Source organism: Equus quagga, chromosome 1, assembly GCF_021613505.1.
Source record: "Equus quagga isolate Etosha38 chromosome 1, UCLA_HA_Equagga_1.0, whole genome shotgun sequence".
Lineage (NCBI taxonomy): Eukaryota > Metazoa > Chordata > Mammalia > Perissodactyla > Equidae > Equus > Equus quagga.
The window spans coordinates 48,706,979-48,731,206 of record NC_060267.1 but is presented as its reverse complement, the minus strand read 5'-3'; the positions used below and the strand labels follow the sequence as shown (position 1 = coordinate 48,731,206).

At 33.3% G+C, this 24,228-nt stretch overlaps 1 protein-coding gene across 2 annotated transcripts; it reads left to right on the top strand.

Annotated features, from left to right (window-relative positions):
- The first annotated feature begins 510 nt into the window (after positions 1–510).
- On the top strand, positions 511–23,214 carry LOC124230318 (killer cell lectin-like receptor subfamily F member 1). 2 transcript variants are annotated; one of them, XM_046646265.1, is made up of 6 exons: positions 511–665; positions 9,264–9,362; positions 10,232–10,387; positions 20,809–20,948; positions 21,335–21,447; positions 22,824–23,214. In XM_046646265.1, exons 1-6 carry the CDS (start codon positions 581–583, stop codon positions 22,930–22,932), a joined length of 702 nt encoding a protein of 233 aa, XP_046502221.1. In that variant the 5' UTR covers positions 511–580; the 3' UTR covers positions 22,933–23,214. The 2 variants fall into 2 exon arrangements, with proteins under 2 accessions (XP_046502221.1, XP_046502229.1); XM_046646273.1 differs by lacking the exon at positions 21,335–21,447.
- Positions 23,215–24,228: the final 1,014 nt, after the last annotated feature.

Sequence of the window (24,228 nt, the reverse complement as noted above, 5' to 3'; positions counted from 1 at the left end):
TGAATTTTTTTTTCTATTTAGGATGAGATTTTAGAATGCCAAACGTTGCCAATATTTTTTTCTTCAACTTGTATTATTAAAGTAGTAGCATGATTTGTAATCAATGTTGTTTTAGGATCAGGAAATAATTTAACTGTTAGGTAATTATAAGTTATTGTATTAAATTAAATATTAATACATTAGCGAGTGTATTTGAAAACGAGCATATTTAGGGTAAAACAAAAGGCAGTTATGTATAATTTAACTCAACTCTAAAAATAGTACAATTTCCATTTTTCTGACTTTATGGATTTATCAGAAGAACCTTTTAAAAGATCCAAATATGATATTAAATTCAATATATGGTAGATAGTTGAGAAATTATGTGTTATCTAGGTCATAGGAAATAAGCTTAAAAAGAAAACATTTCCTCTGAGGTTTTCACCAATAAACGAAACTGTGAACACTTCTATGTATCTAGAGTGGACAATTTCAGGACAATCTCTGATTAGCAGCAGCTTTATTATTCTTTTCTTATTCACATCATACTTAAAAAAACAAAACATACACATATATATACACACATTCACTCACATTGAAGATGCAAGATGAAGAAACATACATGACATTGAATGTACGGTCAAAGAAAAGGAGTTCTAGCCAAACATCTCAACTTAAATGTAAAGGTATGGAATTCAGTTCTTTTTCAATTGGTGTGGATTAATATGAGTATTGATTTAATATTGGTTAATATTGATACGAATATTAATGTCAATAGCAGTTTCCAATATACTTTTCTTTTCTGTTCTTGGACTGTTTTCATTTTTTTACTTCTCTCTCTCTCTCTCTGTCTCAGTCTTGTCTCCCTATCTCCCTGTGTTTCTGTATTTTTCTCTCTCTTTCATTTATCATTGTGAAACAAATGGTTATTTTCCTTCAAAGAAATATTTTGTGTCATATAATTTTTTAAGGATAGTCTCGGGTAATAGACACATTCAATTAAAATTAATAATTAAAAAATGAGTATTTGATATCAGTCATCCACCTGCTTACCATTCATAAAATATGGCATTTTATAATACCAAATTTTAATTCAGCTTGTCAAAAACTTCAAAATATGTTTTTCACAAGGTGAAAATTTTTGTTTTGGAAAATAGAGATATTAACCCGAAAGACAACAAAATGTAATGGCTCCTCTGTGCAAACGCTTTTCACACTCAGTTTGCAGATGTCACTAGGAAACCAAAACATGTTTTTCTGCAGAAAAGGAGCTCAGGAAGCTGAAAATAATAAATTTACAGCTCCTAGATATTTAAATGTTATACATTAATATATCCTAGATGTTTAAGTGTTATTTGCTAATTTGTGTCCTTCACAAATATTTAGTAAAGCTTGGGGTGAGTAAGACATATTACATTTGAATCTAATTGATAATCTGACCATTATCATTATATATAGGGTTTCACTTAACTTTGTGATTGTATACTATATCTTTTCTCATATCTTGGTGCTGATAATAAGAAAATACATTTTTTCCATATGTAGTTTCAGAATCACCATAGAAATAGTAGTATTAATAACATAATTACTTAAAAAGCTTAAAATGTTTTTGCAATTTTTTTGTTCTTCGTATATATTCCATTGGACTCACACAGTCAAATTATGTTTTAAACTCACTTGAAAAAATTCCTCTCTCTACAGTTAAGCTACTAATGTAATATCCAGTTAGGTTCCTTTACATCGTTTTCCATTTTATTTTGAGGGATCACTTTATTTCATTTTGGCTTATTTTATAATTATGATAAGTATACATGTTATGCAATTATAATTATATGTTTCACATATATACACATTACACACTATAGTTATTTTAGAATTATGTAAAACATTTCTGCGTTTTCAAAGTCAAACCTATATAGCAAGGTACTTCCAGCAATTTCCAACTCCCATAAATCTAGCTCCCATCCTGTCCCTTTTACTGTCTTCTGCCCACCTTCCTTTACTGAAATTCATTATACCCACCACACACACGTATACTTTAATCCTTTATATGACTGACTATTTCTCTATTAAGTGGATGTACTGTAGTTTATTCAGCTATTGATGGCATTTATGATGTTTGCATTCTTTTTCTATTATATCCCTTTTATAAATTTTGTTGCCTTGCACATATGTTTTTTCATATCTTGTCAATATGTCATTGGGACAGATTCCTGGAAGACAGATTGCTGGATGACAATGTAAACTCCTATATAATTCTGCTATTTTTTTCCAAATACCCCTCCATAGGGTTGTCCTACTTTGTATTTTCATCTTTTTCAGTGTTTACTTGGCCATTCTCACTTGCCTGTTCTTCCAAATAGTTTTATAATAAATTGTTTAGACTCATTCGCCACAAACAACAATAAACAAAACAAACTAATATAGTTTTACAGTATACTAAATTACTTCCTAACTTATCAATTAATTTAGGGAAAATTGATCTCTGTGACCCTTAGCCTTCAATCCAAACACGCTTGAATTTCCATTTGTTCAAATCTACCTTCATCTTATTCAGTTTTTTATTTGCTTGTTTGGTTTTTTATTTAGCTCTCCTCATATCAGTTTGGGGAATTTCCTGTTAAATTTATTTCTGATTTTTTTTTTTGTTATTTGTTATGTTAGCTATCCGTAGTAATGCCTTCCTTTTATTTGTATTTTTAAAAGCTTGTTGGATATATGAAGGCAATTGATTTTTAGAATGTTAATTTTATGACTGCACTTACTACGTTGTTTTATTTGTATGATTATAGTCATTTTTTCCAATTGATTCTTTTAGCTTTGCCAAACACATACTCATATTATCTTCAAATAATCGTGCCTCTTTTTTTCTGTTTTTATCTCAATTTTTGTTATTTAATTGCATTGAATAATACCTCCCCAAAATATTAAATAGGAGTGGAGATTTGGAATATGTTTTTCCCCCAGCTTTATTTAGAACTAATTGATATATAACATTGCATGTGATTTAAGCGTACAACGTGATGATTTGATACATTTATATATTGCAAAATGATTACCACAGTAAGGTTAGTTGACACCTCCATCACCTCACATCATTACTTTTTCTTTTTTGTGGTAAGAACATTTAAAATCTACTCTTTTAGCAATTTTAGAATATATAATACAGTGTTGTTAACCATAATCACCATTCTGTATGGTAGATCCCCAGAACTTATTCATCTTACAACTGGAAGTTTTACACGTGGACTGACATCTCCCCATTTCCCCCACTCCCTAGCCGCTGGCAACCACCATTCTGCTCTATCTGTGAGTTTGGCTTTGTTAGATTCTACACGTAAGTGATAACATACTGTGTTTGTCTTTCTCTATCTGACTTATTTCACTTAGCATACTGCCCTCAAGTTCCATCCACATTGTCGCAAATAGTAGGATTCCCTTTTTTCTTATTGCTGAATAATATTGCATTGTTCTTTATCCATTCATTCACAGACGGACTCATAGGTTGTTTCTGTATCTTGGCTATTGGGAATAATGCTACAATGAACATGAGTGCAGATATCTTTTTGAGATTATGTCTTCATTTCCGATGGATAAATATCCAGAAAAGAGGTTGCTGGATGATATGGTAGTTCTTTTTAAAAAAATTTTTGAGGAAACTCCATATTGTTTTTCTTAGTGACTTCACCATTTTACGTTCTCACCAACAGCGTCCAAGTGTTCAAGGTTCTCCTCGTCCTCACCAACACTTTTTATCTCTTATTTTTAGATAATAGCCATTCTAACAAGTGTAAAGAGATATCACATTGTGGTTTTGATTTGTGTTTCCCTAATGATTAGTAGTATTGAATACCTTTTCATATACTTATTGGCAGTTTGTATGTCTTTGAAAAACTGTCTATTCAGATCCTCTACCTATTTTTTAATAGGATTGTTTGTTTTTTTTGCTAGTAAGTTGTAAGAGTTCCTTAAATATTTTGGATGTTAACCTTTTACCAGATATGTGATTTTCAAGTATTTTCTCCCATTCCATAGGGGTTGCTGTTTCATTTTGTTGGTGGTTTCCTTTTATGTAGAGAAGCTTTTTAGTTTGATGTAGTCCCACTTGTATATTTTTGCTTTCGCTGCTTGTAGTTTTGCTGTCGTATCAAGGAAATCACCACCAAGACCCACATAAAGGAGTTTTTTTCCTATGTTTTCTTCTAGGAATTTTATAGTTCCAGGTCTTAAATTTAAGTCTTTAATTAATTTGGAGGTAATTTTTGCTAGTGGTGTAAGGTAGAGGTCCAATTTCATTTTTCTGAATGTGGTTATCCATTTTCCCAACACAATTATTGAAGAAATTGTCATTTTCTATTTCAATGTTCCTGTCTTGCTTGTCAAATATTAGTTGACTATATTTGTGAGGGTTTGTTTCTGGGCTCTCAATTCTGTTCCATTGGTCCGTGTATTTGTTTTCATGCCAATACCATACTGTTTTGATTACAATAGCTTTGTAATATAGTTTGAAATCAGGAAATGTGATTTTTTTCTTCTTTCATAGGATTGTTCTTCCTCAGCATTGCTTTGACTAAATGGGGACTTTTGTATTTCCATTCAAATTTTATGATTTTTTTCTATTTCTGTAAAAAATGCCGTTGGAATTTTGATCAAGATTGCATTGAATCTATAGATGTATTTGGTAGTATGGACCTTTTAACAATATTAATTTTTCTGGTCCATGAACACAGGATATCTTTCCATTTGTCTGTGGATCTTTTTTCAATTTATTTCATGAAAGTTTTGTAGTTTTCATTGTACAGATCTTTCATCTCCTTGGTTAAATTATACCTAACTATTTTATCATCTTTGAGGCTATTGTACATAGGATTGTTTTATTTATTTACTTTTCAGATATTTCATTGTTATTGGATATAAACACAACTGATTTTTGTAGGTTGATTTTGTGTGCTGCAACTTTACTGAATTTGTGCATTATTCATTACTTCTAACAGTTTTTTTGGTGGAGATTTTAGAATTTTCTCTATATAAGATCACATCATCTATACACAAAGACAATTTTTTCTCTTCCTTTCTTATTTGGATGGGCTTTATTTCTTTTTCTGCCTGCTTGCTCTGGCTAAGACTTCCAATGTTACATTCAATAGAAGTGGTGAGAGTGCTCTCTTTTGACTTGTTTCTGATCTTGGAGGAAAAGCTTTCAACATTTCACCATTGAGCGTTATGTTAGCTGTGGGCTTGTCATATATGCCCTTTATTATGTCAAGCCATGTTCCTTCATTAGCCAGTTTGTTGAAAATTTTTATCTTGAAAGGATGATGATGATGTGTTTTGTCAAATGCTTTCTCTGCATCTACTCAGATGATGATATGATTTTTATCTTTCATTCTATTAATGTGGTGAATCACATTTATTGATTTGTGCATATTAAAACATTCTTGCATCCCAGGGATAAATCTCACTTAATTATGGAATGTGATCCTTTTAATGTGCTAATATTTTTTGGTTATGTTTTATTGGCTAATATTTTGTTGAGAATTTTTGTGTCTATATTGATTGGGAATATTAGTTTGTAATTTTCTTTTCTTGTAGTGTCCTTATCTGGCTTTGGTATCAGGGTAATGCTGACCTTGTAAAATGAGTTCAGGAGTGCTCCCTCATCTTCAATTTTTTGGAAAAGTTTGAGACGTTAATTCCTCCTTAAGTGTTGGCAGAATTCCCTCGGGAAACTGCTTGGTTTTGGACTTTTTTTTCTTGAAATGTTTTGGATTACTAACTCAATCTTAGTTGTTATTATTCTGTTCAGATTTTCTATTTCTTCCTGATTCGGTCTTGCCAGGTTGTTTGTTTCTAGGAATTTATTCATTTCTAAGGTCGTCCAATTTGTTGGTGTGTAATTGTTCATAGTAGTCTCTTAACGACTCTTTGTATTTTTGTGGTATCAGTTGTAATGTCTTCTCTTCATTTCTGATTTTATTTATGTAAGTCTTTTTTCTTTTTTTTCTTAGTCTAGGCAAATTTTTAAATTTTTTTTTATCTTTTCAAAGAACCGACTTAGTGTCATTGATTTTTTTTCTATTCTCTATTTCATTTATTTTTGCTTTGATCTTTGTTATCTCCTTCCTTCTCCTAACTTTGGACTTCATTTGTTCTTCTTTTTCTAGTTCCTTGAGGTGTAAAGTTAGGTTGTTTAATTGGGATCTTTCTTTTTATATTAATGTAGACATTTAAGACTGCAAACTTCCCTATTAGAATTTCCTTTTTGTATCCTACAAGTTTTTGTATTCTTTATTTCCATGTTTATTTGTTTCAAGATTTTTTTAATGTTCCTTTTGATTTGGTTCATGGCTCATTCAGAGAGTGTTGTTTAATTTGACATATTTGTGATTTTCCAGTTTTTTTCAGTCTTGATTTCTAGTCTTATACCATTGTAGTTGGAAAAAATATTTGTTATGATTACAGTCCTCTTAATTTGTTAAGACTTGTTTTTTAATCTATCCTATGACCTATCCTGGAGAATTTTCTGTGTGCTTGAGAAAAATGTATATTCTGCTGCTGTTTGATGTAATACTTTGTGTACGTCTGTTAAGCCCATTTGATTTTAAAGTACAGTTCAAGACCTGCATTTTCTTATTGATTTTCTCTTTAGATGATCTATATGTTATTGAATGTGGGGGATTGAAATCGCCTACTATTATTGTATTGTTGTCTATTTCTCCTTTCAGATCTGTTAGCGTTTGCTTAATGTATTTAGGTGCTTCAATGCTGAGTGCATATATAATTATGATTGTTATATCCTCTTGATGAATTCACCTCTTTATCATTATATAATGATCTTATTCATCTCTTGTTGCAGCTTTTCACTTAAAGTTTATTTTGTCTGATATAAGTATAGCTACCTCTACTTTCTTTTAGTTTTCCTTTGCATTAAATAGTTTTTCCATCCTTTCTCTTTGAGCCTGCATGTGAACTTATAGCTTAAGTGAGTTTCCTGTAAGCAGCATGTAGTTAAGTCTTGTTTTTTATCCATCCAGGCATTCTATGGCTTTTGATTAGAGTATCTAATCTGTTTATATTTAGAGCAGTTTTTGATATGTAAGGACTTACTAATGTCATTTTATTAACTGCTTTTAGGCTCTTTTGTAGCTGCCTTGCTCCTTTTCCTCTCTCTTGCTGTCTTCCTTTGTGAATTAATGATTTTTCATAGTAGTATGATTTGATTCCATTTTATTTTAATGTATTTATTGTAGCTTTTGCTGTGTAGTTACCATGAGGCTTACATAAAACACCTTATAACTATAACACTTTATTTTACACTGGTAACTTCTATTGTGAACAAAAACTCTACGCTTTTAATGCCTGTCTCTCATATTTTTGAACTCACAATTTACCCCTTTTTATGTTGTGTATTCATTAACAAATTATTATATCTATAGTTATTTTTAATAGTTTTTTCCTTTAACATTTTTACTAGAGTTAATTATTTTCCAAACTTTTGTGGAAAAGTTCTAGTGTTTCTCAATTAAATACGATATTTGCTTCATTAGACAAAAAAACCTGTTGTGTTTAAGACGTATCCATCAATTCCCGCTTTATTTTTTAACAATAAATTGTAGGATTTTATCAATTACATTTTTTATATCTGTTAGCTCTCTTAATAAGATATATCTGGACTTATTACTTTTGAATAACCCTTGCATTCCTAGAATAAACTCAACATGGTCATGGTATATTTTGGCTACTAACAGTGTAATTAAGATTTTTAATGGACACTCTTATAAGAGTAATTCTTTTTAATTCTTTTTACTTTTTGATGGCCAAAGTCTTCTACTGTAACCTCATAAGTTAAATTATGCCATTTCTCTATAGGACAAAATATAGGATAATGAAAATGTTATTTTCTCCATAATTCTAAATCTTAATATGCCTCAAGTTCGGGCCGTGAAGGTCATTCCATGATGCTTAGGAGAAATAATTCAGTCTGAGTTGAATTTGAACAGGCTTCTACACCCTATTTCCTAACATTTTGTCATAATCATTTGTTTGTCTGATTTTTTAAATAAATAAAAGGCATTTTTATTACATGTATTGAATGCTTGGAATGTATTCGTTATCATTACTAATTTTACAATGCTCAAAAATAATCTGAGAAACGCAGGCTATTCATTAATTGAATTTTGATAAATCTTATTTTGCTATCTTTGCCAATATTGTGAAAAGAGAAAAACTGTGTACTATTTCTCTGAAACACTGTTCTACTTGGTTTATCATGCTCTTTCTTGACAGAGTTTGGCAACTTCAAATGTAGTTTCACTATTCCTGCAGGTTAAAAGGGTATTTGGAATATGAATTTTAGTATTAATAATTCAATTTATTGACTGAGCAATAAAGATAACCACAGTTATGGGGAGTGATTTCTTATCAATTATTATAATGCATTTGCAAAAATTATCTTTGCTAAAGACAAACTATTATGCAAAATATAGATGTTCATTCATTCAGTACAAACTAATTACTCATATGCGTCTATAAGCCAGCCTCCATCACATCTAAGTCTTCTTTAATGAGGTTGAGAAAAATAACAACATATATACTCAAGGTACTAAATGTGACTATTTCCTTTCTATTTAATGCTATCAGTTTTTTGATTAATAACCATCACTGAGTTCACACTCTTATCTGAACCTAGCAGTGTAGGTATATAAAAAATAAAACTTCTAAAAAGTTTACCATCTAACAAGAAGCTGAAGCATTGCTATTGTATGAATTAGGAACGGTTTTAGGATTTTTTTTTTTTAGATTAAAATGGCAAGTACCAGGAGTCGTATTTAGTTCTGATTTGTATTATATTGTTAGTAAATGAAACGGGTCAAATGACTTGCAAATATTACATTAAAGTGAATGATTATTTGGAAAGTATTTATTTGTGTGAATATGTATGAGTGTATCTGTAAGTGCACATGCACACACACGAGTGTGTTTGTGTATGTGTGGGTTTGGGGACTTACTAGGCGTACAGATTAAAATTCTTTTTCCCACCAGTCAATAAGGTCATTTATTAGCGAATTCTTAACATTCAATATAACATGTATCATAGCTTCTGACCATCCAGAGTATTTTCATTATTAAATATGTATTTTTCTATTTATTTAGGCTTTATGCCTTTGATTGCCTAATATCCTTTGAAATTCAAAACCAATATTATATACAATCCTAGTATTACAATTGCTATCAGTTCTTGCAAATGTGCTTTCATAAACTAATTCATGTGATTAATCTCTCAGATTATAGTGAGATGTTGCACCGGTACAAAATCTTATTGGGAATATCTGGAACAGTAAATGGTATTCTCGTTTTGACTTTGATCTCCTTGACTCTGTTGGGTAAGTTAAAAGATCTTGATTGAATAAAAATATGAAAAGGGTTTACATTTTTGTGAATCTTTTTTATATCCATTCATTCATTCATTCATTCTTCGTTCCATTCACAAAGATTTAATACAGAACTAGCATGTATAAAGCAGTATATTATGCTCCATAGTAATGTATTTATATGTAGTCAAATCAGATAAGCATCTTGTCCTCACATAGCATATAGGCTAATAGGAGGAAAGTATGTGTGTGTGTGTGTGTGTGATGTATATCTGGAAACTGTATTTTTGGATTTCTTAGATACGTATGATTAGACAGAGTTTCATGTTTTTCTTAAAAATTTTTATATATTGTATCTTAGATTGTATTTAGTTACTCTTGTTTTGAGCCAACAAACATTTATTGAGCAACTACCATACACCAAACATTAATACAAATTCCTCAAATTAAAAGAAGGTAATAATTATGGTGAGAAATCTCACGTTTTAGTGGAAGAAACAGGTTTTAAAAAAATAATTATGGTATAATGGGGTAAACACAGTGTAGCTTCCAGCAAAACGTTAAGAAAGCATGGAAAGAGCATGCATACCCCCTGGGGCAGGAACTTTGCTTTATTTGCTACTGTATCGCCAGTTCTTAGGACATTGCCTAGCACAGATTAGATGCTCAACAAACGTGTGTTCTATAAATGAAATGACTGTGTAATGTTTGAAATTATTTTTGATTAAATGGCCACGAAAATTAAAAATAAACTTTTTAGTTATCTAATTTCCAGTTATCTTTATCTTGTTCCAGTCATCAGAATCATTCCAAAGAATCTGTTTTTGAGACTTTGCACAGAGAAGATATTTATCCAACCTTAAAATAATCCTGTTTTCAAGTTTCTCAGGGTGTGTTGCTAAAATGCCAGAAAGGAAATAATTCAAATACCACCCAGCATGATGATATTGGAAACCTGAAAAGGAATAGTGACACGAGAGGAAACATAAGTAATAAGGACACAGGCCACTGTGTTTCAAGACCTGCAGGCCACACAGGTATCTCTCAAGGCTTTGGTCTATAATAGTTTAGTCTTTTGTACTGTCTAAGTTTGAAAAACCCTATTGATTAGATTCAATTAACAAATAAAGATTTGATATAAATCTACTTTTTGCTCAAAACTTGATCCATATATATATATTTTTTATTGAGGTTATGATAGTTTACAACACTGTGAAATTTCAGTTGTACATTATTATTTGTCATAATCTTACAGGTGTGCCCCTTTACCCTTTGTGCTCACCCTCTTCCCCTCTTCCCTTGGTAACTACTAATTTGTTTCTCTTTGTCCATGCGTTTATTTATCTTCCACGTATGAGTGGAGTCATATAGTGTTTCTATTTCTCTATCTGGCTTATTTTGCTTAGCATAATATCCTCAAGGTCCATCCATGTTGTTTTGAAAGGGACGATTTTGTCATTTTTTATGGCTGAGTAGTATTCCATTGTATATGTATATACCATATCTTCTTTATACAGTCATCAGTCATGGGAGGTTAGGTTGCTTCCACATCTGGCAATTGTGAATAATGCTGCAGTGAACATAGGAGTGTCTAAGTCTCTTTGAATTGTTGATTTCAAGTTCTTTGGATAAATACCCAGTAGTGAGATAGCTGGGTCATATGGTTTTTCTACTTTTAAGTTTTTGAGAACTTTGCATACTGTTTTCCATAGTGGCTGCACCAGTTTGCATTCCCAGCAGCAGTGGATGAGGGTTCCTTTTTCTCCACAACCTCTCCAACATTTGTTATTTTTTGTTTTTGTTATTATAGCCATTCTAATGGGTATAAGGTGATATCTTAGTCTAGTTCTGATTTGCATTTCCCTGATGATAAGTGATGGAGAGCCTCTTTTCATGTGCCTATTGGCCATCTGTATATCTTTGGAGAAATGTCTGTTCATATCCTCTGCCCATTTTTTGATTGGCTTATTTGATTTTTTTTGTTGTTGAGTTGTGTGAGTTCTTTATATATTATGGAGATTAACCCTTTGTCAGATATATGATTTGAAAATATTTTTTCCAAGTTAGTGGGTTGTCTTTTCATTTCACCCATGTTTTCCCTTGCCGTGTAGAAGCTCTTTAGTGTGATGAAGTCTCACTTGTTTATTCTTTCTGTTGTTTCCTTTGTCCGAGAAAAGGTGATGTCCAAAAGATCCTTTTAAGACTGAAGTCAGAGAAGGTACTGCTTATGTTTTCTTCTAGAAGTCTTATGGTTTCAGGTCTTACCTTCAAGTCTTTGATCCATTTTGAGTTTATTATTTGAATGACATAAGAGAATAGTCTACTTTCATTCTTTTACATGTGGCTGTCCAGTTTTCCAAACACCATTTGTTGAAGAGACTTTCCTTTCTCCATTGTGTATCTCAGCTCCTTTGTTGAAGATTAGCTGTTAGTAGATGTGTGGTTTTATTTCTGGGCTTTCAATTCTGTTCCATTGATCTGTGTGCCTGTTTTTGTACTAGTACCATACTGTTTTGAATATGATAGCTTTCTAGTATATTTTGAAGTTAGGGATTGTGATGCCTCCAGCTTTGTTCTTTTTTCTCAGGATTGCTTTAGCTATTCGGGATCTTTTTTTGCCCCATGTGAATTTTAGGATTCTTTGTTCTATTTCTGTGAAGAATGTCATTGGTATTCTGATTGGGATTGCGTTGAATCCATAGATTGCTTTAGATAGGAGGAACATTTTAACCATGTTTATTCTTCCAATCCATGTGTGTGGAATGTCTTTCCATCTCTTTAGGTCATCATCAGTTTCTTTTAAGAAAGTCTTGTAGTTTTCATTGTATAGGTTTTTCACTTCCTTGGTTAAATTTATTCCAAGATATTTTTATCTTTTTGCTGTGATTGTGCATGGGATTGTGTTCTTGAGTTCTCTTTCTGTTAGTTCATTGTTAGAGTATAGAAAAGCAATGGATTTTTGTAAGTCAATTTTGTACCCAGGGACTTTGCTCCAGTTGTTGATTATTTCTAGTAGCTTTCTGATGGAATTTTTAGAGTTTTCTATATATAAAATCATGTCATCTGCAAAGAGCAAGAGTTTCACTTCTTCATAGCCTATTTGGATTTCTTTTATTTCTTTTTCTTGCCTAATTGCTCTGACCAAAACCTCCAATAAGAGTGGTGAAAATGGGCACCCTTGTCTTATTCCTGTTTTCAGAGGGGTGGCGTTCAGTTTGTCCCCATTGAGTATGATGTTGGCTGTGGGTTTGTCATATATGGCCTTTATCATGCTGAGGTACTTTCCTTCTATACCCATTTTATTGAGTGTTTTTTTTTTATCATAAATGAATGTTGGATCTTATCAAATGCTTTCTCTGCATCTACTGAGATGATCATGCAGTTTTTATTCCTCATTTTGTTAATGTGGTGTATCACATTGATTGACTTGTGGATGTTGCATCACCCCTGTGTCCCTGGTATAAATCCCATTTGATGATGGTGTATGATCTTTTTAATGTATTCCTTTATTTGGTTTGCCAATATTTGTTGAGGATTTTTGCATCTATGTTCATCGGGGATATTGGCCTGTAATTTTCCTTCTTTGTGTTGTCCTTGGTCTTGTTTTAGGATCACGGTGATGTTGGCCTCATAGTATTTGGTAGGAAGTGTTCCATCTTCCTCACAATTCTGGAATAGTTTGAGAAGGATAGGAATTAAGTCTCCTTTGAATGTTTGGTAGAATTCTCCAGAGAAGCCATCTGGTCCTGGACTTTTACTTTTGGGGAGGTTTTTGATTACTGTTTCAATCTCTTTACTTGTGATTGGTCTATTCAGATTCTTTATTTCTTTTTGTTTCAGTTTTGGGAGGTTGTAAGAGTCTAAGAATTTATTCATTTTTTTCTAAGTTGTCCAATTTGTTGGCATATAGTTTTTCATAGTATTCTCTTATAATCTTTGGTATTCCTCTGGTATCTGTTGTAATTTTTCCTCTTTCATTTCTAACTTTATTTATTTGAGTCTTCTTTCTTTTTTCCTTTGTGAGCCTGGCTAAGAGTTTGTCAATTTTGTTTATTTTGTTGAAGAATCAGTTCTTCGTTTCATTGATCCTTTCTACTGTCTTTTTTGTTTCAATTTAATTTATTTCTCCTCTAATTTTTATTATTTCCCTCCTTCTACTGACTTTGGGATTTGTTTGTTCTTTTTCTAATTCGTTTGGTGTAGCTTAAGATTGCTTATTTGCGATTTTTATTTTTCTTGACTTGAGCCTGTATTGCAATGAATTTCCCTCTTAGGACCACTTTTGCTGCATCTCAAATGAGTTGGTTTGGTGTGTTTTCATTTTTATTTGTCTCCAGATAATATTTGATTTCTCCTTTGATTTCTTCAATGATCCATTGGTCGTTCAGTAGCATGTTGTTTAATCTCCACATCTTTGCTCTCTTACTAGCATTTTTTTTGCAACTGATTTCTAGTTTCATAGCATTATAGTAGCAAAAGGTGCTTGATATTATTTCAATCCTATTAAATTTATTGAGGCTTGCTTTGTTTCCCAATTTTTGTCTATCCTTGAGAATGTTGCATGCACACTTGAGAAGAATGTGTATTCTGCTGTTTTTGGATGGAGTGTTCTATATGTATATATCTATTAAGTCCATCTGGTCTAATTTTTCATTTAATTCTACAATTTCCTTGTTGACTTTCTGCCTGGATGATCTATTCATTGGTGTAAGTGGTGTGTTGAGGTCCCCTGCTATTATTGTATTGTTGTTGATGTCTCCTTTTGGTTTTGTTAATAGTTTTTTTGTGTACTTTAGTGCTCCTGTGTTGAGTGCATGAATATTTATTAGTGTCATGTCTTCTTGGTGGAGTGTCCCTTTTATCATTAGAAACTGCCTCTCTTTGTCTCTCTTCACTTGTTTTGTCTTGAAATTTACTTTATCTGATATAAATATGGTGACACTTGCTTTCTTTTGTTCACCATTAGCTTAGCGTATCATCTTCCATCGCTTCACCCTGCGTCCGTCTTTGTCTTTGGGGCTGAGGTATATTTCCTGGAGGCAGCCTACTGTTGGGTCTTGTGTTTTAATCCATCCTGCCACTCTGTGTCTTTTGACTGGAGAATTCAATCCATTTACATTTAGAGTGATTATTGAAATGTGGGGGCCTAATGCTGCTATTTTATTGCTCATTTTCTGGTTCTCCTGCATTTCCTTTGTTTCTCGTCCCATGTATTTTGGACTACTAATTCAATTAAGGCGTTTGCTATGCCGATTTTCTTAGTTTTCTCCTTATTTGTAATTTGTGTCTCTGTTCTAATTATTTGTTTAGTGGTTACCATGTGGTTTGCATAAATCAGCTTATAGATGAGATAGTCCATTTTCTGATAACCTCTCATTTCCTTAGACTAAGCTAGTTTAATCCCTTTCCTCTTCCTCTTCTAAGTTGTTATTGTCATGTCTGTTTTCTTCTTGTGTTGTGAGATTATGTTTAAAATGACAGAATTATATATATTCTTGGTTTTTTCCTTCTCTTTATCTTTAATGTTATAATTAAGCATTTGCCAACCTGTTCTGATGGAGAACTGAAATTCTCTGATTTTGTTTACCTACTTATCTCCTTGCTCAGGGTTTTGCAACCCTTTTCCTTTTATTTTTAGATATGAGGGCCTTCCTGAGGATTTCTTGTATGATGGGGTCTTGTGGCGATGAACTCCCTTAACTTTTGTTTATTTTGGAACATTTTATTTCTCCATCATATTCAAAGAATATTTTCGCTGGATAGAGTATTCTTGGCGGAAAGTTTTTCTCTTTCAGAATTTTGAATATATCATTCCACTCTCTTCTAGCCTGTAAGGTTTCTGCTGAGAAATCTGCTGACAGCCTGATAGGGTTCCTTGGTAGGTTATTTTCTTCTGCCTTGCTGCCCTTAGTATTTTTTTCTGTCATTGATTTTTGCTAGCTTTGCTACTCTATGCCATGGAGTTAGTCTTTTTACATTGATAAAGTTTGGAGATCTATTGACTTCTGTCACATGGGTTTCTAGCTCCTTCCCCAGGTTTGGGAAACTCTCAGTTATTGTTTATTTGAACAAGTTTTCTGCTCCATTCCCCTTCTCTTCTGCCTCTGAGATAGCTATAATCCTTATGTTGTATTTCTAATTGAGTCGGATATTTCTCAGAGAGTTTTTTCATTTCTTTTTAGTCTTAGTTCACTCTCCTCCTCTATCTGATTCATTTCTATATTTCTGTCCTCCACACTGCTATTTCTGTCCTCAATATTATCAGCCCTACCATTCAAGCAGTCCTGATTTTTCTTAATCTCCTCCATTGTGTTTTTCATCTCCAACATTTCTGATTGGTTCTTCTTTATAGTTTTAAGCTCTTTTGTGATGTAGCTCCTGAATTCGTTGAGTTGTCTGTCTGTATTCTCTTTTAATTTGTTGAGTTTTTTTAATGATAGCTATTGTGAATTCTTTGCCATTTAGGTTATAGATTTCTGTGTCTTCAATATTTTTTTGTGGGTACTTGTCATTTTCCCTCTGTTCTGTAGATTTAATGTATTTTTTCATACTGCTTGGTGGCATGGATTTGTGACTCCATATTGATAGAGCATTTGATTACTGCTTCCACTTGCTGCCACTGGGGGAAGGGGGCAGGACCTATGTAATCTACATGCACCAGGATCCCCATAAGCTGCTCTTGACCAAGCCTGGGCCATTCCTTGGAATTGCAGTGGTCCTGTAGGGTCTCCTGTGAACTGTCAGAACAATCACATGGAGCTGCAAGTTGCTGCAGCCTGCTCACACAGACCTGCCTAGACACACTCCCCTCTTAGGGACTGCAGCAGTGTTATGGACTTTCAAGGAAGTCAGGAACTTGTTCATCCAGACTTGTAGCTCCACCACCATCTGGTCCTAGGTTGTACCAGTTGTTGTGCTTGTTGGTTGGGGCCTCTCCACTGAATCTGAGCCTGTGCTACTCCCTGGGCCTTTGGTGGGATTGTAGACTCTCCCACTGGTCAAGAGAGTGATCACACAGGGGCTCAGGGCTGCTGTCTCCTGCTTCCACAGTCCTGTCAGTTGTGCTGCCCCTTTGGGGCTGCTGTGCTACTGTGGACATTTGCGGGAGCCAGGGTACTTTCACTCAGGCAGCAGATACACTGCCATGTGTTCCCTAGGTTTGCTTGCCCAGCCATGCCATGTCTGCTCCTAGGTCACATCAACCTTTGTGCTTGGTGGGCGGGGCCGCTCCACAAGGGCCAAGCCAAATGTCTCCCTGGGGCCACTGTGGGATGGTGGATTTTCCCACTGGACCAAGAAGTGATCATGCTGGGTCTCAGGATCATCGCTGCCCACTACTGCAGTCCTGCTGGATCTCACTTGCCCTCTTGGGGCTGCAGCAGACCTATGGACGTTTAAGGCAGCCAGTGGTTTGCTCACCCAGCTGTGCTGCATCTGCTTGTAGGTCACACCAGCCTTTGTGCTTGGTGGGCAGACCCTCCTTACCAAGTCTGAGCCCGAGTCACTCCCTGGGGCTGCGTTGGGACTGTGGATTTTCCCACTGGTCCAAAGAGCAATCACAGGGCCTCAGGGCTGCAGTCATCTGTTTCCGCAGTCATGCCCAGGCACATGCCCACTCTCGGGGCTGCAGCAGTGCTATGAGCACTTCAACTGGGAGAGAGTCGCTCATGGATACTGGGCTGTCTGGGGGCCAGAGAGTTCTCATTTATCTCCATCTCTCTCCTGGGAGTAGTCCATCCACTTTCCTATGTATAGCAGCATGGGTCTCTCAGTTGTCCTGAGGTGGTGTGTGAGTATCCTTCATTGATCAATGAATGTGCATTTACTTGTAGTTAGAAGGGAGAGAGACAAAGAAAACTGTTCACTCTGCCATGTTGCTGATGTCACTTTGATTCATACATTTTTAAATTTTTTTGTGGTGGGAAGAGAGCTGTAAAAATGTATACGGCAAATAGGCTTTTTCTTCCAGGAATTTAAAATCAAGTTGAGACACATAAATATGGAAAGTCAGTTGTGATTATAAGGCAGTATACAGATAACTATTTTTTTGTCTCTTACTTATTTATCCTTTTTTTGAAATATGAAATGGATAAAAGTAGGTATGTCTAATGAATTATCCATTTTGATTTTAAGCTTAGAACCTCCAATCACACAGAATTTTGGAAAGCTGTCCCTTCTACTACTAATTTTTTAATTTTAGTTTACTTTTTAACACTTTACTCTTTGAGCTTTCGACATTTATTTTATAGTATTATATGTGAGGAAGGTTCAGGTCAATTTATTTTATAAGTATTCAAGAAAGAATTTTTCTCTGTTCCACTAGCTTCTATTGTCCCCTTTATCACATATAAAAATATCATATATATTATAGTTTACTTATTGACAATTTTCCTTTGGATTATCTATCTGTTTTGCACATACAATTCCCAAACCAATTGAAATATTGTAATTTTACCACATATTTTACACTCTGACTGGCTAATTCCTTATTATGTTGGGTATCCTAAGGGAACATTTCCAGAGGTAAAGAAGCTTTGATAGGTAAACATAAAATCATATAGATGCCATTAAACATTCATTAAGGTCTAAATACTGTATGCCAAACTATAAGATATTAATTTCTTTATTACTTTTTTCTTCTTTTTTAATTGAGGTAATATTCATAAGAATAAGGTTAACCATTTAAAATTAGACAATTCAACAGTGTTAGGACATTCAAATGTGCAATCACCATATTTACCTAGTTCCAAAACATTTTCATCATCCAAAAAATAAATGCTGTATCCAATAAGCAATTACTCCCCTTTACCTCTCCCTTTAGTCACTAGCAACCACTAATCTGCTTTCTGTCTCTATGGATTTACCTATTCTGGATTTTCATATAATGAAATCACACAATATTTGACCTTTTGTGTCTTACTTCCTTCACTTAGCATAATGTTTTTGAATTCACCCATGTTGCATCATGTCAGCACTTTATTCCTTTTTATGATTGAGTAATGTTCCATTGCATGTATATACTACAATTTATTTAAGATGACAATACTAACCTAAGTGATCTGCAGAGTCAAAAAGATCCTTATCAAAATTCCAATGGCTTTTTTGAAGAAATGGGCAAGGTGGTCCTAAATTTCATATGGAATTGCAAGGGATCCTGAATAGCAAAAACAATCTTTTAAAATAACAAATTTGGAAGATTCACACTTTTCAGTGTCAAAACTTACTACAAATCTACTGTAATCACAACAGTGTGGTACTGACCTAAAGATAGACCTGGAACAGTGGAATAGAATTGAGATTCCAGAATTGAGCCCATACAGCTATAACCAAATGATTTTTGACATGGGTGCCAAAATTGTCAAATGTGGAAAGAATGATCTTTTCAGTAAATGAGTCTTGGTCAAATGGATATCCGCTTGCAAGGAATGAATTTGAACACTTAGCTCATACAACACAGAAAAATCAATTCAAAGACTTAAGTGTAAGAGCTAAACTATAAAATTTTTAGAAGGAAAAATGATATAAAATCTTCATAACCTTGAATAAGACAATGATTTCAAATAAGATATCAAAAGCACAGGTGACAAAAGAAAAAAGTAGATGAAATAGATGTCATCCAAAGTAAAGAATTTCTTCATGAAAGATTATTACCAAGAAATTGAAAAAACAACACACCAGGGTTGGCCCCATGGCAGAGTAGTTAAGTTCATGAACTCTGTTTTGGTGGCCCAGGGTTTGCTGGTTTGGATCCTGGGCACAGACCCATACACCCCTCATCAAGCCATGCTGTGGCAGCATCCCAAATAGAAGAACTAGAATGAGCTACAACTGGGATATACAATTATGTACTTTGGGGGAGAAAAAAAGAACAGAAAGATTGGCAACAGATGTTAGCTCAGGGCCAATCTTCAAATCATGTAGCAAATAGGTGTGTAATATCCAGAATACATAAAGAACTCTTATAACTCCAAAACAAAAAGAGAAAAAGCTCAGTTAAAAAATGGGCAAAAGACATAAGCAGACATTTCTCCAAAGAAACTATACGAAACCCAATAAGCACGTGAAAAGGTGCTTAACATGATATGCCGTTAAGGAAATGGAAACTCAAAACCACAATGAGAAAGTGTTTCACATTCACTAAGGTAGCTATAATCAAACAGCAACAGCAAGTTTTGGTGAGGATGTGGAGAAATTGCTCAAACATTGCTAGTAGGAATGAGACATGATGCAACACTCGGGGAGACAGTTGGGCCGTTTCTCCAAAAGTTAAACATAGAATTCAAGCAATTTAAGTCTTAGGAATGTACCAAGAGAATGGAAAACATATATCCACACAAAAATTCATACATGAAGGTTCATAGCAGGATTATTCATAACAGCCAAAAAGTGGAAACAGTTCAAATGTCAGCTGGTGATAAATGGATTAACAAGTTGTGCTACCTCCTTGCAATGGAATCCTATACAGACATAAAAGGAAAGAAGTACTAATACATGCTTCAATTGGATGAACCTTGAAAACATTATGCTAAGTAAAAAAGCCAGACACAATAAGCTACATATTATATGCTCTCATTTATATGAAATGTCTATCATAGTCAAACCTATAAAGACAGAAAGCAGATCAGTGATTGCCAAGGCTGAGGATAGTGAGAATGAGTAGTGGCTCCTTAATGTTTATGGGGTTTCATTTTGGCATGACGAAAATATTTTGGAATTAGGTAGTAGTCATGTCTGCATAAACTGTGGATGTACTAAAACGTAAGGTGTTTGCACTTTAAAATGGTTAAAATGGTGAATTTTATATTACTTAAATTTTACCACAATAAAAAAGGAGATTGTAATGGTTGCAAGTTTGAATAGTTTTCTTGGTCTGCACTTATATTTTTACATATACTTCACTGTATCTCATTATTTGTGAAAAGTCTCAGATATTTTCAATTTGAGAAGACCTCAAATTAATTTTAATTTCTGAAAATCAAAGGACTTGATGAACTTGTAATTATAAAGTTAAAAGACTCTTAATCTCAATATTATGTAATATTAAAAAGGAGATATTAAAGAGATATTTACACACATAAAACGATAGCGATTCTAAAACTTTCACATGGAAGAATTCTAGAAAAGTGGTATAGAAAATATTTTATCTAATTGCTTGAGTAGTATTAATGCACTATATATCTTAATTGGTTTATGTTACTTTAGTAATTATCTTAGATCGTGGCCTGGAAAAGAATCCCTTTATGTCTAGGTTTTCCTTCATCTTACTAAGTTAGTTTTCTTAATGCCCATGGGTTACCATTTGTATTTTGGATACCTTATGAGTCTGAACACTTTGTTATGAGTGATTTTGCCATAGCTCCACTCTTATTCATACAACACATAAGAATTATTATCACTGTCAATTTTCAGAGATGCATATGTAATTTAATTTTTCTGTGTTTCATCCATTTCCCTATAGGATTGTGCCCATCAGAATGGCTCAAATATCAAGAAAAGTGTTATTGGTTCTCTAATGAGATGAAAAATTGGAGTGACAGTTATGGGTATTGTTTGGGAAGACAATCTCATCTACTAATCATTCAGGACCAACTTGAAATGGTAAGTGGTTTAGTACTGTGGTTAGGGTATTAGTCTCTTTGCAGTTAAAAATGCTTTTCCTCAAATTTCTTCCCACCACTCCATTAAATTATCACTTATCTTGATTATTGAGGTTTTGGTGCCCTCTTAAATTTCTTGCTCAAAGCCAGTGCCTCAGTTGACTCATGCTAGTCCTAGTCTGAATACCTGTATTCAAATGTAAGTAGTGTATGTGTATATATATATAATATACATTATATGTTGTGTGTGTAAATAAGATATAAAATTATTATAAGAATCCTCATGCAGAATGCTATGTGTCCAATAAAATTATCAAATCTTGCTTAGTATGTTTGAATTATTAAAATAGTCTGTTCATTTAGTTGTTCATCACCCACTTTTTTTAGTCTTTTATACAGAAAAACCTAAAACAATCAAATTATGTGTGGATTGGGCTTAATTTTACCTCCCTGAAGAGGACATGGACCTGGGTGGATGGTTCTCCATTAGATTCAAAGATGTGAGTCTTTCCTAAAAGGCAATCTGATTTACTCTTTACTGTAGAGTTTATCTTCATAAAGTCCATAGGCTAATCCCCAAATCCTGTGATTAATAATCTTGAGATAGGAATATTATGCTGGATTATCCAAGTGGACCTAATGTAATCACCAGAGTCCTTATAAAAGGCAGGAAGTAGGCGCAGAGTCAGAGAAGGAAATGGGAAGACAAACACAGAGGTCCAAATAATGTGACTGTGACCTACAGCGTGCAGGGAGCCTCTAGAAGCTGAAAAAGACCGTGAATGGATTTGTCCCTAGTGCCTGCAGAAGGCATCTCTGCAGACACTTGATTTCAGGCCTTAAGATCAATTTTGGACTTCTGATCTCTTAACCGTAAGATAACAAATTTGTGCTGTTTTAAGCCCCTAAATTTGTGGTAATTTATGTAGTAGTGATAAGAAATGAATACACTATGGTAACCAACTTAACCATTTTATTGTGTTATTTTCCCTTCACTCATTTCACGATTAAATATTACTTATTTTCTGTATCACTGCACCAAATTAATCAACGGAAGTCAATTGAAGATATTTTTTGGAATGAAGAGTAAAATTATGGGTGTGTGTCATCTGAGGGTAGAACTGTACCACTGAACATTACTTGATACTCACTTACGAAGATGCTAACCTAGGATTTTTTTCTTATGCCAGATTCACTCAAAATTACCTTTAATATTGAATTTTAACTCTACGAAAATTTGCTTACTTGCCCCCTATTAATTTGGAAGCTTCGATGATCATGTGCATCTTTTCCGTGATTCTTTCTTAACCTGTCTCCTCGTTTTAAATAAATCATGGATACTACAGTATTTTATAGATAACTCTATTATTGTATTTAACACACTGTTTTATGGATAAATAATACAAAAAATATACAATTTATTTACGGTTTAAATGGATCAGTTTGTGTATTGAGTTTTTTACAGGCATGAATTCATTTAACCTGTATAATGATATCATGAGGTAAATGCTACTGTCACTATTATATAATTAGATATGAGAAGCCAAGAAAGGTTAAGCAAGCTGTCCTTGTGCACTTTATCTTAATTTTTAATCTAGTGGACCACATGGAACAAGGGAAAGAATATTAGAACCGGAATATGGAGACAAATTTATTCTCAGCTCTGTCATTTGCAAACAAATGCTCTGGGAGCTCTCTGACGATCAGAGACAGCAATAATAAGTTACAGAGATATTATAATATTTAATGAGTCAAAGTATTTGAAAATGCCTTAAAATTTTGAATTACCTTTTAATTAAAGGAGCGTATTAGCTAAAAACACAAATGGTGTCTTCAACAACAATGATTAACAATGTATTTCTCCTCTCTTCTGCAGATTCTTCATAAAAGGTCCAGCTAAAGAAAACAGCTGTGCTGCCACTAAGGAAAACAAAATTTACTCTGAAACCTGCAGCAATGTTTTCAAATGGGTTTGCCAATATTAGAATTTAAAAAAAATGATAATGGAATAATCAATGATAAAATCTTTTGCCTATTAGGTTCTAATATTAATCTTTAGGGGTAAGAATTTAAAACTGCAATTGAATGCCAAAATAGCTTCTTTATTTTCCCTCAATCATCTACATTGGTCCTAGACTTGGAGTAACCCATGTCAACAATGTAAAATACACTTTTCCCATTTTTTATGTGATAATGTAATCCAGTGTGAGCTCATGCATTCATATTCAGAATTTTTGTTCACTTTTTATTTTACAAGTGTTATCAAATTATGCCTACTTTTCTATATTTTGCTTTTTGAATTCTTAACAATATCCTATACAAATTTTGTATAGTTCTGAGTTGCATTGTAGTGTGGATTTATACATTTTTCATTCATATTGATGAGCATTAACTTTGTTTCCATGTTTTTGCTACTATAAACTACACTGTAATAAATATTCTGAATATTTTCTTAAGTAGTAGCACTTTTATTTCTATGACATAAACTGTAAAACTGGAAATTCTGCGTAAAAAATGTTAAATATGTTTGTTTGCTTTAGATTTTATGTAATTTTTATCTAAATTTAGAAATTATCATGAACTTCTAAGAAAATTACAGGTACAGAAAAAAGAACTTATCTTTTTCCTGAATCTTTTGAGAATTAGTTTCCAAATTGATGCATTTTATTATAAAATTTCAGGTATCTTTGGGTACTTTTATGTATATTTCCTACAAAAACAACTCCTACTTAACTACAATACAATTATTAAAATCAACAAATGAACATTGACACAGTACTACCATGTAATTCTCAGACTCACCTCAAGGTTTGCCAATTGTCAAGATAATGTTCTTCAAAGTAAAACATCCAGCTCGGAATAATTTTCCACATTTAATTACTATGTCTTTTTAGTCTCCTTCCATCTAGAAGAGTTCCTTAGCTTTCCTTGACAATCAGAACTTTGGCACTTTTGAGTACTACAGGCCAGTTATTTTGTAAAATTTTCTTCAATTTGAATTTGTCTGATTATTTCTCTGGTTATATACAAGTTAAACTTCCTTGGCAGAGAAGTGATGCTGAAAAGCTTTATTTTTCTTGCTGCATCCTTTCAGAAGGTGTACATTTTTATTTCTTCCCTTATTGATGACATTCACTTCATTCACCTGACTAATGTAGTCTCTACCAGACTTCATTGGAAAGTTACTCTTTTTCCTTTGTAATTAATTAATATCTTGTGGGTAGTGACCAAGATGACATTAACATTTTCTCAGCTTGACTATAATTTAGACAAGCTTCTTT

Excerpts from the sequence above, each read along its gene's own strand:
- LOC124230318 (XM_046646265.1), top strand. The coding sequence starts at position 581 with ATGCAAGATGAAGAAACATACATGACATTGAATGTACGGTCAAAGAAA. Across the intron at positions 666-9,263 it reads ATCTCAACTTAAATGTAAAG|ATTATAGTGAGATGTTGCAC; the intron begins GTATGGAATTCA and ends TTAATCTCTCAG. Across the intron at positions 21,448-22,823 it reads TCTCCATTAGATTCAAAGAT|ATTCTTCATAAAAGGTCCAG; the intron begins GTGAGTCTTTCC and ends TCTCTTCTGCAG.